This window comes from Somniosus microcephalus, chromosome 5 (genome assembly GCF_052327205.1).
Source record: "Somniosus microcephalus isolate GS21.2 chromosome 5, FLI_Smic_1.0, whole genome shotgun sequence".
NCBI classification, from domain to species: domain Eukaryota; kingdom Metazoa; phylum Chordata; class Chondrichthyes; order Squaliformes; family Somniosidae; genus Somniosus; species Somniosus microcephalus.
Genome location: NC_140991.1, coordinates 316,852,271 through 316,872,006, shown reverse-complemented (window position 1 = coordinate 316,872,006; position 19,736 = coordinate 316,852,271). Strand labels below are relative to the sequence as shown.

The window sequence follows — 19,736 nt, the reverse complement described above, 5'->3', positions numbered from 1 at the left end:
ATGCGCCTGCTGCCCTTGTCCTTCTAGGTGGAAGAGGTCGCGGGTTTGGGAGGTGCTGCCGAAGAAGCCTTGGCGAGTTGCTGCAGTGCATCTTGTAGATGGTACACACTGCAGCCACGGTGCGCCGGTGGTGGAGGGAGTGAATGTTTAAGGTGGTGGATGGGTTGCCAATCAAGCGGGTTACTTTGTCCTGGATGGTGTCGAGCTTCTTGAGTGTTGTTGGAGCTGCACTCATCCAGGCAAGTGGAGAGTATTCCATCACACTCCTGACTTGTGACTTGTAGATGGTGGAAAGGCTTTGGGGAGTCAGGAGGTGAGACACTCGCCGCAGAATACCCAGCCTCTGACCTGCTCTTGTAGCCACAGTATTTATGTGGCTGGTCCAGTTAAGTTTCTGGTCAATGGTGACCCCCCAGGATGTTGATGGTGGGGGATTCGGCGATGGTAATGCCATTGAATGTCAAGGGGAGGTGTTAGACTCTCGCTTGTTGGATAAAAAAATAAAGAATTGTATTTCTACAGCGTCTTTCACGACCAAACATCCCAAAGTGCTTTACAGCCAATGAAGTACTTTTTGAAGTGTAGTCACTGTTGTAATGTGGGAAACGCAGCAGTCAATTTGCGCACAGCAAGCTCCCACAAACAGCAATGTGATAAATGATCAGATAATCTGTTTTTAGTGATGTTGATTGAGGGATAAATATTGGCCCCAGGACACTGGGGAGAACTCCCCTGCTCTTCTTCGAAATAGTGCCCATGGGATCTTTTACGTCCACCTGAGAGAGCAGACGGGGCCTCGGTTTAACATCTGGTCTGAAAGACGGCACCTCCGACAGTGCAGCACTCCCTCAGTACTGCACTGGGAGCGTCAGCCTGGATTTTTGTGCTCAAGTCTCTGGTGTGGGAGTTGAACCCACAACCTTCTGACTCAATGGCGAGGGTGCGGCCACAGCTGACACACAGAGTCATTGCCTGGCACTTGTGTGGTGCAAATGTTGTAAAGCTCCCACAGTGATGCACTGTGCTTTGAGGCTATCTGTCTGAGGCTGAACCTCACTGTTCGCAACCTTGGTGTCATATTTGACCCAGAAATGAGCTTCCGACCACATATCCGCAGCATAACTAAGACCGCCTATTTCCACCTCCGTAACATCGCCCGTCTCCGCCCTTGCCTCAGCTCATCCGCTGCTGAAACCCTCCTCCATGCCTTTGTTACCTCTAGACTTGACTATTCCAACGCACTCCTGGCTGGTCTCCCACATTCCACCCTACGTAAACTTGAGGTGATCGCTATGGGTCTGGAGTTACATGTAGGCCAGACCGGGTAAGGACGGAAGATTTTCTTCCCTAAAGGACATTAGTGAACCAGATGGGTTTTTATGACAATCCGATAGTTTCATGGTTACTAACTTTTTTTTATACCAGATTTATTTAGTTAATTGAATTTAAATTCCCCAGTTGCACAGAAATCATAGAAATTTACAGCACAGAAGGAGGCCATTCGGCCCATCGTGTCTGTGCCGGCCCAATAAGATCTCTCCAGCCTAATCCCACTTTCCAGCTCTTGGTCCGTAGCCCTGTAGGTTCCGGCACTTCAAGTGTATATCCAAGTACTTTTTAAATGTGATGAGGGTTTCTGCCTCTCCCACCCTTTCAGGCAGTGAGTTCCAGACCCCCACCACCCTCTGGGTGAAAAAAGTTCTCCTCAACTCCCCTCTAATCCTTCGACCAATTACTTTAAATCTCTGCCCCCTGGTTATTGACCTCTCTGCTAAGGGAAATAGGTCCTTCCTATCCACTCTATCTAGGACCCTCATAATTTTATACACCTCAATTAAATCTCCCCTCAGCCTCCTCTGTTCCAAAGAAAACAACCCCGGCCGATCCAATCTTTCCTCATAGCTAAAATTCTCCAGCCCAGGCAACATCCTCGTAAATCTCCTCTGTACCCTCTCTAGTGCAATCACATCCTTCCTGTAATGTGGTGACCAGAACTGCGCGCAGTACTCAAGCTGTGGCCTAACTAGTGTTTTATACAGTTCGAGCATAACCTCCCTGCTCTTGTATTCTATGCCTCGGCTAATAAAGACAAGTACCCCGTAGGCCTTCTGAACCACCTTATCTAGCTGTCCTTAAAACATTAACAAAAGCCTTTTGTTGCTAGTTCCCTCTCCCAGTTCATTGATTTTCCTGCTACCATCACTGTCCACTATGTTTGTATATAATATAAAATGATAATGAAAGTAATTGATTTTTGAGTTTCCCATCTTCAGAAGGTAATACTCTCACACAGCAGGTGAGCATGTTTGCAGGTATTGGGGCTGACTGAGATAATAAGCTAATGGTCTGTAGTCTTCCTTGCAACATCATAAAATTATTGTAATGGACATAAATTTTAGAACAATTTTAATGCACAAAGCATTGATGTAAAGGAGATAATAACTTGTATTTTATCGTACTCAAATGCAGGAAGACAGTACATTGCATTTTAAATGTGGTGTGGAGATGCCGGTGTTGGACTGGGGTGGACAAATGTGAGAAGTCACACAACACCAGGTTATAGTCCAACAGCTTTATTTGAAATCACAAGCTTTCGGAGCGCTGCTCCTTCGTCAGGTGAAGTGGAGAAATGCATAAAAACACAGCTTATATAGTCAGAGAATAATGTCAGATGTTTACAGGTAGTCTTTCTAACTGCCATTTATCACACCTCGGCAGAGAGATAATCACAGCAATCAAAGGTGTAAATGGTGTCCAAACAGGTCAGTCAGGAAAACAGAGCTGTGTTTTTATGCATCTCTCCACTTCACCTGACGAAGGAGCAGCGCTCCAAAAGCCTGTGATTTCAAATAAAGCTGTTGGACTATAACCTGGTGTTGTGTGATTTCTTACATTTGCATTTTAAATGAAGGAGGTAAAAATTTACCAATCGTATGTAATTTACGGCCCAGGGAGCAATGTTCCCTCTTATTTTTTTTGGGTGCCCAGCCCCTTCGAAAAACTGCACAACCGAGAGCCCCATGGCTTAAAGGGAACATTGCTTGGGAACACCAATACACGTCAACGTTTTCACAGTCACTTTCCCGCTACCACCTAGAAAGACAAGGGCAGCAGGCGCATGGGAACACCACCACCTCCAAGTTCCCCTCCAAATCACACACCATCCTGACTTGGAAATATATCGGCTGTTCCTTCATCGTTGCTGGGTCAAAATCCTGGAACTCCCTCCCTAACAGCACTGTGGGAGCACCTTCACCACACGGACTGCAGCGGTTTAAGAAGGTGGCTCACCACCACCTTCTCAAGGGCAATTAGGGATGGGCAATAAATGCTGGCCATGCCAGCGACGCCCACATCCCGTGAACGAATAAAAGATGCAACCTCTCCCCCCTCCAGTCCACAAAGGCACTCTACCTGCTCCGAACCCAGTTGAGAGATGCTGGACCCCCAACCAACATAGCTCTCTCTCTCTCTCTGAGTCAGAAGGTTGTGGGTCCGAGTCCCACTCCAGAGACTTGAGCACAAAAATCCAGGTTGACACTCCCAGTGGAGCGCTGCACTGTCGGAGGTGTCATCTTTCAGAGGCTCCATCTGCCCTCTCAGGTGGATGTAAAAGATCCTGCGGCACTATCTCGAAGAAGAGCAGGGGAGTTCTCCCCGGTGTCCTGGGGCCAATATTTATCCCTCAATCAACATCACTAAAAACAGATTATCCGGTCTTTATCACATTGCTGTGTGTGGGAGCTTGCTGTGCGCAAATTGGCTGCCGCGTTTCCTACATTACAACAGTGACTACACTTCAAAAAGTACTTCATTGGGTGTAAAGCGCTTTGGGACGTCCTGAGGTGGTGAAAGGCGCTATAGAAGTGCAAGTCTTTCTTTCTTTCTAAGCATGTAACCAATTTTTTTTAAAATTGATCCGCTAAAGAATGCGCTGAGCGATGCTGAGCTGAACGGGGTTTATTTTGCCTTTGAAGCGTTGCCTGCCCGTGAACATACTCGTGTCTCCTGTTCTTGTCTTTCAGTCGATAGTCTGGGATTGGGACTCCAATGGTAAGCACGACTTTATCGGAGAGTTCACGTCGAACTTTGTAGAAATGCGAGGGGCAATGGATGGCAGACAGGTAGGAAAAGCACCTTTTACCTTTGGACCTTCAACACAGTTTTCTTTTGTAATGAAAATTCACGAGTGTTTTTTTTCCTTCACTGACGGAGCTAATTGGTGTAAAAAACCCCACCCATGTGACCATGTTGTTCTTGTGTCCAATGTCTCTGATTGCAGGTTCAGTGGGAGTGCGTCAACCAAAAGTACAAGCTGAAGAAGAAAAATTACAAGAATTCCGGGATAGTCATTCTCAACCTTTGTAAAGTGAGGCTCTTTCCTTTCTCCTCTGGCTGTGTGTAGAAATGACCAGTTACAAAAATCTAAAACATTACCAACCCAACGTGAGGGATTGACAGGGTAGATGCTGAGAGGTTGTTTCCCCTGGCTGGAGAGTCTAGAACCAGGGGTCACAGTCTCAGGATAAGGGGCCGGACATTTAGGACTGAGATGAGGAGGAATTTCTTCACTCAGAGGGTGGTGAATCTTTGGAATTCTCTGCCCCAGAGGGCTGTGGATGCTCAGTCGTTGAGTATATTCAAGGCTGAGATCGATAGATTTTTGGACTCTTGGGGAATCAAGGGATATGGGGATCGGGCGGGAAAGTGGAGTTGAGGTCGAAGATCAGCCATGATCTTATTGAATGGCGGAGCAGGCTCGAGGGGCCGAATGGCCGACTCCTGCTCCTAATTCTTATGTTCTTATACCACTAAACATCGAGATGTGTTTGTTCCATATTGATTTGCAATCGTTTCTCCTTCTCCCTCCCCCCGCCTGGGGGGAGTGGGGGGTGGGTCTCAGTCGCTTTATTGTTGGTATTTTGCAAAGTGGCTGCTTGTCTTCTGGGATGCTTGTGGTGCAGGAGCTGTGTCTTGTACAGTTTGCTTTGCTCAACCCCAGCTTGCTCCTTCCACCAACATAAACCTCGGGGCTACACAAACACATTTTGGAGTCATGGAAACTTTTTTCCATTAATGTACCATCTCCCTCATCGACAAGGCACAAGTAAGGAGTCTGATGGAATACTCTCCACTTGCCTGGATGAGTGCAGCTCCAACAACACTCAAGAAGCTTGACACCATCCAGGACAAAGCAGCCTGCTGGATTGGCACCCCATCCACCACCTTAAACATTCACTCCCTCCACCACCGGCGCACCGTGGCTGCAGTGTGTACCATCTACAAGATGCACTGCAGCAACTCGCCAAGGCTTCTTCGGCAGCACCTCCCAAACCCGCGACCTCTTCCACCTAGAAAGACAAGGGCAGCAGGCGCATGGGAACACCACCACCTCCAAGTTCCCCTCCAAGTCACACACCATTCTGACTTGGAAATATATCGGTTGTTCCTTCATCGTCACTGGGTCAAAATCCTGGAACTCCCTCCCTAACAGCACTGTGGGAGCACCTTCACCACACGGACTGCAGCGGTTCAAGAAGGCGGCTCACCCCCACCTTCTCGAGGGCAACTAGGGATGGGCAATAAATGCCGGCCTTGCCCATATCCCATGAACGAATAAAAAAAAGGAGTGGGCAGATTTCTGTGTTTAACTGGCAGTCAGGCATTGCTAGTGGAATGGTGACACTTTCGTAATAGTAATGGTTGCTGTGACCTCCCATGTAGCCACTTTGGAATAAGAGAAGGCCATTCAGCCCCTCCAACTTGTTCCGCCATTCAATTAGATCATGGTAAACTCCATTTACCCGCTTTAGCTCCTTAGCCCTTGATACCCTTACCTAACAAAAATTCTATCGATCTCAGTCTTGAAATCTCCCATCCTCAGCCTCTGGGGACAGAGAATTCCAGATTTCTACTACCCCTTGGGTGTGGGGAAGGTGCTTCCTGATTCCCCTCCTGAATAGCCCAGCTCTTATTTTAAGAATATATCCCCTCGTTCTTGATTCTCCCAACAGCGGAAATAGTCTCGCTGCATTTACTCGATAGAACCCTTTTAACATCTTAAGCACCTCGATCAGCTCACCCCTCAATCCTCTATACTCGAGGGAATACAAGCCCAGTTTATGTCAACTAATACACCTCAGAGCACAATTTGGTTTTGTCTTTTTTTCCATTTAAGACATCCTTACTTACACTTGAGTGTAAGCACATTCTTTGTGTTTGTTTGTCAAGAGAATAAAATGTAGTCACTTTTTTCCAGCGCAGACAGAAAGCGACCTCAGAGTTCACGTTGCCCTGTGTCAAGCCGGTTGTACACCAGTGTAAAAAGACACAGTAATGTACGTAAATTGCCTGAGAATTATTCAGCAGCACAGAACGGTGATTGAAGCCACTGAATATAATGGCCCAAAGCAGTGAATTTCAGCCGGCAGACTGGTAGCCCTGCTGCTGTCGTGATGCTAATCGTGATCCATTATGCCCACAAAGCTGATCTAGTTTTACCGCTGTCCGCGCATTACCTCTATAAAAAAAAACCCTATGGGCTAGAAGTTGGCCTCCTTAGCGCCTCACGTTAGCGCCTCGGGGGGATGATAACGGGGCGCTAATGACTTAGCGCCCGGGCGCGGCAACGTCACCGCCGGCCGCGCAGCGCCCCCCCCCCCCGGACCCGATCTTTGGTTCCGCCCCCTGCGGCATCGCCGGGCGAAAACACCGGCAGCGGCAGGAGGCGTTGATCAGGAGGCCGGGCACTTCGGGGGCGACACTTAAAGGCCAGGCGGCCGAAGTAAGGGGAAAAGAAAAAATCAACCGCTCCTTCTCTGGCTTTTTTTTGCTTTTTTTTTTGTTCCCCCCGCGCTCGATCGGCCCAGCACTCTGCTGCAGTGCTTCGGGCTGATTGGTCCAGATCGCGACTGCCGTCGGGGACCAGGTGAGTTTTCCTCTTGCAGAGCCTGCAGCGATGGCCCATCCCTTTAAGGGAACGAAGGAGCCTTCCAACATGACAGTGCGGCCCAGCCCAGTGTGGAGCTGCTCACTGCCTCGCCCCGCCTCCCGCCTGCTGCGCTCCAGGAAGGAAGCGGAGCGCTTGATTTAGCGTTTGATCCACTTTCTTCCTGGAGCTCCAAAACCCAATTTTTTTTAAAGCTGGGGATCATTAGCGCCTGGCGCTAACTTTCCCAGCTTTCAACAGTTACCCCCCCTCCCCCTGCCCAAACGGGGCGAGACCAACTTTCTAGCCCTCTGGATTCCCATTTCGAAAAGCACAAAGCATTTCTGTGGGATCTAGAACCAGGGGGCACAGTCTCAGGATAAGGGGTCGGCCATTTAAGACTGAGATGAGGAGGAATTTCTTCACTCGGAGGGTTGTGAATCTTTGGAATTCTCTGCCCCAGAGGGCTGTGGATGCTGAGTCGTTGAGTATATTCAAGGCTGAGATCGATTAAAAAAAGATAGACTTGCATTTCTACAGCGCCGTTCACGACCACCGGACGTCCCAAAGCACTTTACAGCCAATGAAGTACTTTTTGAAGTGTGGTCACTGTTGTAATGTAGGAAACGCGGCAGTCAATTTGCGCACAGCAAGCTCCCACAAACAACAATGTGATAATGACCAAATAATCTGTTTTAGTGATGTTGATTGAGGGAGAAATATTGGCCCCAGGACACCGGGGAGAACTCCCCCTGCTCTTCTTCAAAATAGTGCCGTGGGATCTTTTAAGTCCACCTGACGGAGCAGACGGGGCCTCGGTTTAACGTCTCATCCGAAAGACGGCACCTCCGACAGTGCAGCACTCCCTCAGTACTGCACTGGGAGTGTCAGCCTAGATTGTTGTGCTCAAGTCTCTGGTGTGGGACTTGAACCCACAACCTTCTGACTCAGAGGCGAGGGTGCTGCCCACTGAGCCTCTGCTGACACTTTTGATAGATTTTTGGACTTGAGGGGAATCGAGGGATATGGGGATCGGGTGGGAAAGTGGAGTTGAGGTCGAAGATCAGTCAGGATCTTATTGAATGGCGGAGCAGGCTCGAGGGGCCGAATGGCCGACTCCTGCTCCTAATTCTTATGTTCTTATGCTCTTACACACAGTTCGGCCATACACATAGATACACACACACTCACACTCAGCACAGCTGTTACACTTTTAGCGCTGACATAACGCAATCAAATTTCGCCCAGTGTGTTACCAGGAATATAAATGTCTCGCTGCATGCTTGAGACGTTCAGATTTGCTACTCTGGTGATCACACGCTGCTTGAGTTTCAGCTTTGCAATTTACGGTGTTATCAGGATACTTTGTTCAACAACATCGTCCCTTCCCATCTTCCCGCCTGCCTCATGTGCTCTGCACAATCAGGGAGCGATGCGCAATTTCCGTGTGTTGGTTGTGTACTTGGCAACGATAAAGCGGATTCCGTCCGTTCTGCTTTTACTTGCTTACTTCCCCCATTTGAGTTTTAGCCAGTTGTTATTCATGCGATGTGAATCAGCCCAGGGCCCACGAGCTCCTGGCCCGGACCGTTAATCCTGCTACTGACCCAAGCGCCTCGTGGAATGTCTTAGCGCTGGAGTGGTTTTCGTGAAGTGCTTGTCTGAGTGAAAGCTATGATTCTCTTGCCAAATGTAATTAAAGTTCTCTCCGACCTGCAGATTCACAAGATGCACTCCTTCCTTGATTACATCATGGGCGGATGTCAGATTCAGTTTACAGTAAGTGACTCTTCATTACAGATTTTAATCAAACTTAAAATCCAGCTCTGCCCTGTCTTGCTGTAGCTGCCGAAACATATTAACGGGCATGAATATTTCAGCGAGGCTGGCCGGGCAGAGGGCATTATATAATCGAGTGGCTTTTCAGCAATCTTCGGAGTAGAGTGTTCCACCTGTTGCGCGCCAATCAGTTCTGCCCATGCGGATTGAGCGACGTAAAGTGCCACGGTGGCCTTCATTAGGAAGAGCTGAGCGAGTGAGGGGCTTAGAAGAGCCAGGCTGTCTGTCCCCTGCACTGATCTGTGTGTGAGTCAGCCCTTCTCTGGGTGATAGTGGATTGGCGGTTAGGATCAGATCAGCCATGATCTTATTGAATGGTGGAGCAGGCTCGAGGGGCCGATTGGCCTACTCCTGCTCCTATTTCTTATGTTCTTATGATGGCCGACGGGAGGAGGTGCTCGGTGAGGTAGAAGGAGCGCACGTCAACCCAAGCACCCCACCCACCCGCCCCTTCAACCACCGTCTGCCCCACCTGTGACAGAGACTGTAGGTCCCGCATTGGACTCATCAGTCACCTGAGAACTCATTTTTAGTGTGGAAGCAAGTCATCCTCGGTTCCGAGGGGCTGCTTAAGAAGAAGAAGAGACCACCCGTCTGCACCGACTTCTGTTTTCATTTCTAGCTGACGCTGAGATGCCTTAACCGGCAATCGGCTGAGAACCAAGGGTCGATTTTAACTTGGGGGGCCGGGGGGGGGGGGGGAAACGGAGGCACGGCCCGGGGTGGGGGGGGGGGCGGTGTGAGACGCCGACCGTTTGAACTCCTGGGGGGCCTCTTTAACGTGGGTCATGTGGGCGGGCTGCTCACCCAATCGCCTGCAGAATCAGGCAGCCCACCCACATGACCCAGGTAACGTTAGCCGCGTTTCCACACTACGTAAAGCAAGGTTCCGCCTCTTAAACGAGGCTCCACCTCTTAAAGCGAGGCTTACCCTCTTAAAGTGAGGCTCCACCTCTTAGGTTCTGCCTCTTAAAGTGAGACTCCACCTCTTAAAGCGAGGTTGCATCCCTTGCTCGCGCTCGACACCTCTGGAAGACTTGTTGGCTTCAGAGATGAGTCAAATGGTTGCCCCGCACCCCCTTCACTTTTCTGATGCCTCCCTTGTGGAGGGAGTGAGGGGGCAGGAGGTCGGTAGTCTTCCCCAGCACATGCGGTAGCATCCCCAAGGTCACTGTCAGCCAGGCCTGGACAGAGGTGGCTGATCGGGTCACTGCCAGCAACAACAACAACAACACAAGCGCTCCGCGAGGCGATTATCAAACAAAATCTGACACTGAGCCACACAAGGAGGTAGAAGGACGTGAAAGAGGTAGGTTTTAACATCTGGAAGCTGGAAACTCTCCGGGTAAACCAGACAACAAAAGATCCTGTGATCCAATTCGGCCGAGATCCACCTCTCACCCTCCTTCCGGCAGCCCTCAGACGCCAATCCCGCTCGGTTTTGCTGGGGGTGGTCGGGGGGGGGGGGGTCCGGGGATGGATGGGACATCCGCAATTTGGGGTTAAAATTAGGAACTCGCTTGCCTGGGGTGGAGGCTTAATACGCAGCCAGAGACTGGTATGTTCAAACAGTGGGGGTGGCGAGCGGGGGGGGGGGGGAAACCTGTGGGTAGCCATGGTAACTCGGCCCTTTGAAGTCGTGTTGTCCCTTTGTTAATGTCGTTAACGTTGTAATTCTAGTGACGTGTATATCGGTGTTGGTGGGGGCGCGGTTTTTGGAGGGTATGAATTCTTCACTGTCTCCCCAACCTTCGGGCCGAGTGTGGCTGAGCGAGCGTAGGGGAACCGCGTCTCGTCACTGGCCTCTGCGGTGCGAGAGTATCAGCCGGCGTGGCCCACATTCTGTGGCGTCACACGTTTGCGACCTGATTCACAGCGCCCGCTCCTGCCCCCCCACTCCGCCCCCCCACTCCGCCCCTCCCCCCCTCCGCACCACCCCCCCACACCGCCCTCCCGTCCCCCACACCGCCCCTCCCCCCCACTCACACTGTGATTCCGTCAACTAAAATGTACGCGTCTTTCAGCTGTAGAATCATAGAAATTTACAGCACAGAAGGAGGCCATTCGGCCCATCGTGTCTGTGCCGGCCGAAAAAGAGCGATCCAGCCTAATCCCACTTTCCAGCTCTTGGTCCGTAGCCCTGTAGGTTCCGGCACTTCAAGTGTATATCCAAGTACTGTTTAAATGTGATGAGGGTTTCTGCCTCTACCACCCTTTCAGGCAGAGAGTTCCAGACCCCACCACCCTCTGGGTGAAAAAAGTTCTCCTCAACTCCCCTCTAATCCTTCTACCAATTACTTTAAATCTCTGCCCCCTGGTTATTGACCTCTCTGCTAAGGGAAATAGGTCCTTCCTATCCACTCCATCCAGGCCCCTCATAATTTTATCCAGATATTTATAATCAATTTGAAGCCGTCCCATGTTCAGAGCCGCCTTCAGCCTGAGCCCTGCGGAACATGAGACTGTGACATAGGCGATTCAGTCTCGGAGCAGCACTGACGGGAGGGACCTGGGCACTCGACAGTCACCCCCTTGCTCCCTCTCATCTGGGCTTGGCACATGGGGAGGAGGGCCCATTCGAGAGAGAAGGAACCCTTGATAAATAAGAAAGACCGTAACGTTAGATCGTACAGCGTAGATTAATATATCCCATCATTATGTTTGGAAAAATGACCAGGCGTTGGTACACGAGGGAGAGAGAGATACCCTAGCTGAGCAACAGTCGAGAGAGAAGTGCGCATCACCCTAGCAACAGCCAGTGTTTAAGATTGAAGAAAGGCTTCGGGCTGTTTATGGCGGAGCCATACTGTAAACATCCCACCATACACCATTGCAACCTACGCAAGGGGATGTTGACATGCATTGCAAAAGGATGTTGATGTATAAATGTGCAGAGAAATTTAAACTTGTGTGCGTAAGAATCGGCTGAGGGATGGTGCATTGACCGACGACTACCAAATAAGGCAAGGCCACGTCAAGTTTGGTAAAGTAGTCAGTGTGCAAAAAAAGAAGCTTTTGTGTTAAGTTTGAGAAAAATGAGAGAAACCTTCTTGAGCACACACCTACACTCAGAACTACTGACGAAACTCTGCTTGTAAACTGCGTCACACTCTGAGGAAATTATACTCCGAATTTTAGCCATAGTAGACAAAAAAATAAAGAGATTATAACCCTAAGACCTAATGCTTTAATACTCAACTGAACAACAGAAGATTGTTTGAACCCACATCAGGTACTCTGCACGCGTTGACATTTGGCACTTTCCCTATCGCTGCTGGTTTTGATGTCAGGTTGCTATGTGAGGACAGGCATGTAATTACATTTGCTTTTAACCTGCAGAGTTGTTGAAGTGGACAACAAATTAATAAAGGGATGTTCAGGGAAATATCACAGTCTGGCTCTTTACTAATTTCACCCACCAGCATTGCGTCTGCCTCAATTTCCTTCATGTTTCTCCCACTTGCATTTTCACACCTTGTTGATGATCCTCTGGAATAAAAACAGAAAATGCTGGGAAACGCGCAGCATCTGTGGAGAGAGAAACCGAGTCAACGTTTCAGCTCGATGACCTTTCGTCAGAACTGGAAAAAGTTGGAGATGTCTCCGGGCGCTCCGGTTTCCTCCCACAGTCCAAAGATGTGCGGGTTAGGATGATTGGCTATGATAAATTGACCCTTAGTGTTAGGGGGGATTAAATACGTGGGGTTACGGGGATCGGGTGGGATATGTGTCGGTGCAGGCTCGATGGGCTGAAATGGCCTCTATCTGCACTGTGGGGTTTCTGTGATTCTGTGATTCTGTGATGTGACAGGTTTTAAGCAAGTGCAGGAACAGGGAAAGGGGGGAGGGGAGGAAAGAACAAAAGGGAAGGTCTGTGATAGGGTGGAAGGCAGGAGAGATTAAATGAGAAAAGGGATGATGGTGCGAGGCAAGAGGAGATGGTAATGGGACAAGTAAAGAAACAAAAGACGGGTCTAGAGGAGATGTAAATGGCAATGGCAGAATGATCGACAGCTGCCATGTGAGAGAGAGACAAAAAAGATGGGGCAGAAGCTATGATCTGAAATTGTTGAACTCGATGTTGAGTCCAGAAGGCTGTAAAGTGCCTAATCGAAAGATGAGGTGTTGTTCCTCGAGCTTACGTTGATCTTCATTGGAACAGTGTAAGAGGCCGAGGACAGAGAGATCAGAGTGGGAGTGGAGCGGAGAATTAAAGTGACAGGGGACCGGAAGCTCGGGGTCACCCTTACGGACTGAATGGAGGTGTTCCGCAAAGCAGTCGCCCAATCTGCGTTTGTTCTCCCCAATGTAGAGGAGACCGCATCGTGAGCAGCGGTCACGATGATGATCCTGTGACTGTGGCGCAGGCACAGTGGAGGATGTTTGATGTTCGGAGGAACGGGAAGTCAGTCGCAGAGATTTGGCACCGAGCTACTGATTCAGGCGGCATCATCCGCCGTGTGCTTCGCAAACCCCGAGCACCGCCCTCCAAGTGCCTGCTGTCCATGGAGACTTTGATCGTGATGGCCAGCATGAGGTTCAGGGAGAGGCGGGGGGAATTGGTGGCAGCTCACAGGCAGTCAGAAACAAAAGGGGAGCAAACACTGAGAGTGCTCAGCGCCAGGTAGGACATCAGCTCCCTGCTCGTGGCTTTGCTGCACGATGGGACACAGACCTGAGGCTAATGGGATGGAAAATGAAGATATTTAGAGATTGGTCATCAGACAAAACGTCCCGATGTACATCAGCCCTATTTCTGTTCAGGTGAAAGACGGTTTCTATGATATGCCGCTGTTGTTTTGTTGGCCAGTTTCTTGGCCTCAGGAATTTAGTTGACGCTTGTTGATATATCCAGAAATAATGACTAGTTAGAGAAGTTATGCTAAACTTGTATCGAACCTTGGTTAGACCACACTTGGAGTACTGCGTACAGTTCTGGTCGCCATATTATAAAAAGGATATAGAGGCACTGGAGAGGGTGCAGAGAAGATTTACAAGGATGATACCAGAAATGCGAGGGTGTACATATCAGGAAAGGATGAACAGGCTGGGTCTCTTTACTCTTGAAAAAAGAAGGCTGAGGGGTGACCTAATAGAGGTCTTTAAAATTATGAAAGGTTTGGATAGAGTGGATACAGAGAGAATGTTTCCACTTGTGGGGAAGAGCATTACTAGAGGTCATCAATATAAGATAGTCACCAAGAAATCCAATAGGGAATTCAGAAGAAACTTCTTTACCCAGAGAGTGGTGAGAATGTGGAACTCGCTACCACAGGGAGTGGTTGAAGCGAATAGTATAGATGCATTTAAGGGGAGGCTGGACAAGCATATGAGGGAGAAGGGAATAGAGGGTTACACACACAGACACACAGACAGACACACACAGACACACACACACAGACACACATACACAGACACACACACACACACAGACACACACACACACAGACACACAGACATACACACACACACACACACAGACACACACACAGACACACACAAACACACACACACACACAGACACACACAGACACACACACACACACAGACACACAGACACACACAGACACACAGACACACACACATACACACACACACACTATTCCACCAGGGTTCACTGCATAGGTAAATAACCATTCATTGCCAGTATACAGAAAATTCCAAAGGAGATTAATGACTGGGTTGGTATGGGTGGGTGTTAATGTTGGGACATTAACCGATTCAGAACTCCTAGATCACAGAATTTGACTTCAATTTACAACAATGAACTGCTTTCGATGGGAAAGATATTTTACTGAGTTCTGATACTATCCTAACTGTTCTAGTATGAGACAGCTGGGCCCTTGCTGGTGACTCTTAATCCTCCCTTGCTGCAGCGTTCCTTTCTTTCAAGCCGCTGGTCACTCACAGGCCGGGAGCAGAGGTTTTGTGCCGATTGCACACTCTGAGGACATCGTGACTTGGGAATGCAGCCAATAAGCTGGTACCCCAATCCACGATATCACCAGACAGCAAAGTCTTCCCTCTTGGCTTGTGTGGCATCTCAAGGAATATCCACACCCCTTGTTTGCAAAAATGGCGATGCTCTGCCAGTCAATGCGTGGCCTCTCACAGCAACAAAGAATTACCTTGAGTCTACAGCACAGAAACAGGCCACTCGGACCAGCTGGTCTATGCCAGTGTTTATGCTCCACACGAGCCTCCTCCCACCCGACGTCATAGAGTCATAGGCGGAGAAATTCGGTATCGCCCCGTTTGGGGCGCGATTATCGGCCGGACGCAAAGTTTAGCGCCTGGCGCTAATTATCGTCTTTGACTGCAAACTTGGCTTTTATCACCCCTGGAGGTGATTAGAGCGTTAAGTCAGGCGCTACACACCTCTCTTAAGGCGCTAACGCCGAGGAGCGAGGCGCTACCTCAGAGCGCTGGCGAAGCTCATGTGATGTCAGTCAGCAATGGAACACAGACACACTGGCGCCGGCCAGTTCTTAAAGGGGAGGGTCGATCTTGCTCTCCATCCACACCCTGCTCATTGCAGCCTTGAATCTCGGCCTGGAGAGACCTGTACATCAAATCTGCTGGAAAGAACAATGGAGAGACCCAGGGAAAGAGCTCAGAGTGCAGCCCCCACAGTCTCTTCTAAATCGATACAAGGAAGGGCAAATCAAATTAAACCTGCAAAGTGCTGCTCAGTACCCAAAACTCCTTCACACAGCGTTGAATCTCTCCAGAAGTCTCTCTCTCTCTCTCAGAATGCGTGGTGCAAAAACGTCGGCGACAAAAAAAGGCAGGAAGCGGTCGCCTTTAAATAGCGCTCCCCCAGTCCTTTCCCGACTGCAAAACGCTCCCCTCAACCTGTCGTTGCTAGCGGCAGGCGGTAAGGCAGGGGGCGCCACTCAATATCCGGTCCGGGGCGCTACCGGGGCATTGCGCACTCGACTGGCGTCACGATCTGCCAGCGCAGGAGAGCGTGGCGGTAGTGTTTAGCGCCACCGCAAAAACATCGCCGCGCCCGGGCGCTAGTTGCTTTGAACCCCGTTAGTGCCCTCTTAGGGCACAAACGGGAGGCGCTAAGCAACTGAATTTTTCCCCCTGAGTGTCTCCGCTTCCACCACTTCCGTCGGCAGCGAGTTCAGGTCCTCACCACTCGCTGCGTAAAAAAGGTTTTCCTCACATCCCTCCCTGTATCTCTTGCCCGAAACCTTAAATCTGTGTCCCCCATTCCTTGTACCATCAACTAGTGGGAACAGCCTTTCCGCGTCTAGCCTATCCAAACCCGTCATAATCTTGTACACCTCTATCAAATCACCCCTCAACCTCCTTTGCTCTAATGAAAACAAATCCAGCTTCTCCAACCTGTCCTTGTAGCTAAGATCCCCCATCCCCGGAACCATTCTGGTAAATCTCCTCTGCACCCTCTCAAGGGCCTTCACCTCCTTCAGTGTGGCCTTCTATTCCTCATATACTTATCTAGTTTCAACAAAACAACATGGGGAGAACATTTTGTGCTGGCCAACAAATTTGGCGGCATCACCGGCAACTGCAGTTAACGGCTGCTGGAAATAGCCACAGCGCCAACTGAGTGAAGTTGGTCTGGGGGTGGCGTAGAGACAGGTGGCGCAGCGCTCACCTTCCATGCAACACTGCCCTGGCGGCATTGCTGGAGAGATCCGGGGACGAAGTTCCTGTCATGTCCGGCGCTGCAACTTCCCACAGCCTCTGGGAGCGAAGCTCTTAAAGTTGAATTACCTTCCTAACCTCAACAAATGGGAAAAGTGCCTCAGCACCAACACAAGTGGCTCAGCAAGCCAGGGAAGCGGCACCCAGGGTCTCGCACGCAGCACTCCAGCTTTGTGCAGGGTTCAACACTGCAAGAGAGGTCCTCTTCCCACAGGGGCCAGGAGGCCCACCAAGGCCGTCACTGCCAGCAGTGTCACCCCCACCACCTGGCTCCAGTGCCCAAAAGAATCTTCATGACTTGAGACCACTGGTCAAGGTCAGTGAATGCATCTTCAAAAGCCGTCTCCTACCAACTGCACCACTCGCCTCACACACTGCTCAATACACGACCTCCAATCACTCACCTATCAACAATCTGCACCAATGACGAGGCTCATCTCCCATTCCTAGTCTCACCTCACCCCCTTGGAGGAGACGGTGCTGGCCATTCTTGGCAGGGGCATGGCTGAACCCTTGGCCAGCGGCGGGGCTGAAAGGATACAAGATGCCGGTATCCTCATACGTTATCCTCCTCCTGGCATGCACCTCATGCTTTCCCATCCTCCCATCACCACAACTCCACCCTTGTGCCTTCCTCACTTCACACACCCAAGAAATGCAGCCTGCCCAGCCAGTGGGACCGCAGGCGGATGATTCCATCCCGGATATCCTGGCCACAAAGGGGCTGTCTGGGATGCATCCTTCCTTCCGATTCCTCCTCTTTGGCTTCCTCCTCTTCTGCGTCTTCCTCTTCCCTCTGCAAGCGGATGCTGTAACTTTGAAATGACAGCATAAAATGCTGGAAAAGCTCAGTTGGTCCGACAGCATGTCGACCTGAGACGTGAACCCTGATTTTCTCTCCACGGATGTTGCGTGACCTGCTGGTTATTCGCAGCAGGTTCTGTCTTCTGAAAGGCCTTCATTTACCATCCGAGCCCTTGTAAGCATCCAGCAGCACTCCCTACACACTTGAAAAACTTTTCACATTGAGTGTAGCAAGCCACCACCTCAATAAAATCAAAAATGTCCAGCCCCTTGTGTTTGTACAGCGCCTTTAACGGAGTAAAACATCCCAAGGCATTTCACAGGAGCATCATAAAACAAAATTTGACACCAAAGCACATAAGGAGATATTAGAGCAGATGCTTAATCAAAGAGGTAGGTTTTAAGGAGCGTCTTAAAGGAGGAGAGAGAGGCGGAGAGGTTTAGGGAGGGAATTCCAGAGCTTAGGGCCCAGGCAGCTGAAGGCACGGCCACCAATGGTGAAGCGATTAAAATCAGGGATGCTCAAGATGGCAGAATTAGAGGAGTGCAGAGATCTCGGGGGGTTGTGGGACTAGAAGAGATTACAGAGATAGGGAGGGGCGAGGCCACGGAGGGATTTGAAAACAAGGATGAGAATTTTAAAATCGAGGCGTTGCTTAACCGGGAGCCAATGTAGGTCAGCGAGCACAGTAGGGGATGGGTTCCTCTGTGCTATTTGCCTCAACCCCTCCAGGTAGTAGCGAGCAATATTCCCGTTAAGCGGCGCAGCCAGCGCCGCGCTCCAGGCATCCCGCGCAGCCGGTGAGCCCGCTATTAAATTGAAAAAAACGCGCACGCGCAGAATTTTGAATGGGCCGCGTGGCCCGAAAAAAAATTGCAGGGAATGTTGGCAGCGAGTTCCACTCTCTGGGTAAAGAAGTTTCTCCTGAATTCCTTAGCTGGAGTTACGGGGGTCGTGTGCCACAGGCTTGTGACGGCTGTGTGTGTGTGTCTGTGTGTCTCTTGTTTCTTTTCCAGGTTGCTATAGATTTCACAGCCTCCAACGGGGACCCGCGAAACAGCTGCTCCCTACATTACATCCACCCGTACCAGCCGAACGAATACCTGAAAGCACTGGTGGCCGTGGGCGAGATCTGCCAGGACTATGACAGGTAAGGTGTTGCGAGCAAGGTCACGTCTCTCTCTGAGCTGCTGAGGGAGGCTGTCAAGTAACAGGCTGTTGCACTGTCCCGTACTCAGCTGGTCAGTGCCTGTCATAACTGGGTCTGTCAGCCAGAAGCAGCCTTTCCCGATCGCAGACAGCTGTCGTAGCGTGGGAGGAAAGTAGTCGCTCCCCAGACCTGCTTAAGTGACATCAAGCTGGAACAGTGCTTGCATTTTAAGAGGTACTTAATTCTGCAGGGAAATAGAGGTGAAGTGGGTCCTTCCGTTTAAACGAGTGCAGTTTTAAAGCGCTCGGCCGAACCTTTATCTTGGAGTGGCAGAGGATTCACGAGAGAGCTGCACAGGCGTGTGGTTTTGTTCTGAAGATGCGACGCTGCGCTTCGACAAGATCTCCGCCGCTGTGCCTGTCACCGAATGTCAGCGGTTTGTTCAATCACTCGCAGTTCTTCACAAGCACAGTGGCATAAATCCTGTGAAAAGGCAGCAGCCTGTCACCACACTACTGAGGCTCGTGCTGCTCCGCTACTTAAACAGCTCACTGGAAGTTTTCACAAAGGACAGCACCTGTAGGAATTTAAATCTCATTTAAACTTTCAAAAAATGCTCGCTTCTTACTTATTCACGAGGACGGCGTCTCTTTCAATTCAAAACACAGTGGGTGTGCTCGGGGGGGGGGGAGGGGGGAAGTTTATGATTTTTGTTAAATGTACTACACCAAAGAAACTTGCTTCCCTCCGCCCCCACCCCATTAAAAGAAAGACAGACTTGCATTTCTATAGCGCCTTTCACGACCACCAGACGTCCCAAAGTGCTTTACAGCCAATGAAGTATTTTCTGAAATGTAGTCACTGTTGTAATGTGGGAAACGTGGCAGCCAATTTGCGCACAGCAAACTCCCACAAATAGCAATGTGATAATGACCAGATAATGGGGGAGAAATTCAGTAGGTTGCGCCACCCATCAGCGCCTTAAGAGGGCGCTAAGTGGGTCGCAAGCCAACTGGCGCCAGGGCGCGGCACTGTCCACGCCTCCCACTAAATTCCGTGGGACGTTAGTGGTGGCGCTAACCGTTAGCGTGCGCCGCGGCCGTGATATTTGGCAGCACCCCCCTGATTTACCGCCGGACGCTATGTCCGACCGGTTCAGGGGGGCCTACCTGCGGCCGGGGAGGCGCAAATTAAAGGTGAGGTGTGGGGCGGCCATTTTTGTTGTTGGCCGCCTGCCAACACCTGCCTGCGCTCCCGTCCCCGGCCTCCTGAACCCACCCCGCGGAGTGCCGGCTGCGCTCCAAGAGCCCGGCACTTCTCCTCGGTGCCGGGCT

At 50.4% G+C, this 19,736-nt stretch overlaps 1 protein-coding gene across 1 annotated transcript in view; it reads left to right on the top strand.

The window, feature by feature from the left end:
* Window positions 1-19,736, top strand: part of cpne4b (copine IVb) — a 542,136-nt gene that overhangs the window by 466,838 nt on the left and 55,562 nt on the right. The window contains exons 8-11 of the mRNA XM_085989288.1: window positions 4,026-4,124; window positions 4,283-4,369; window positions 8,648-8,707; window positions 18,269-18,402. Coding sequence (XP_085845414.1) covers window positions 4,026-4,124; window positions 4,283-4,369; window positions 8,648-8,707; window positions 18,269-18,402 — 380 coding nt within the window. The remainder of the gene's footprint in view (window positions 1-4,025; window positions 4,125-4,282; window positions 4,370-8,647; window positions 8,708-18,268; window positions 18,403-19,736) is intronic.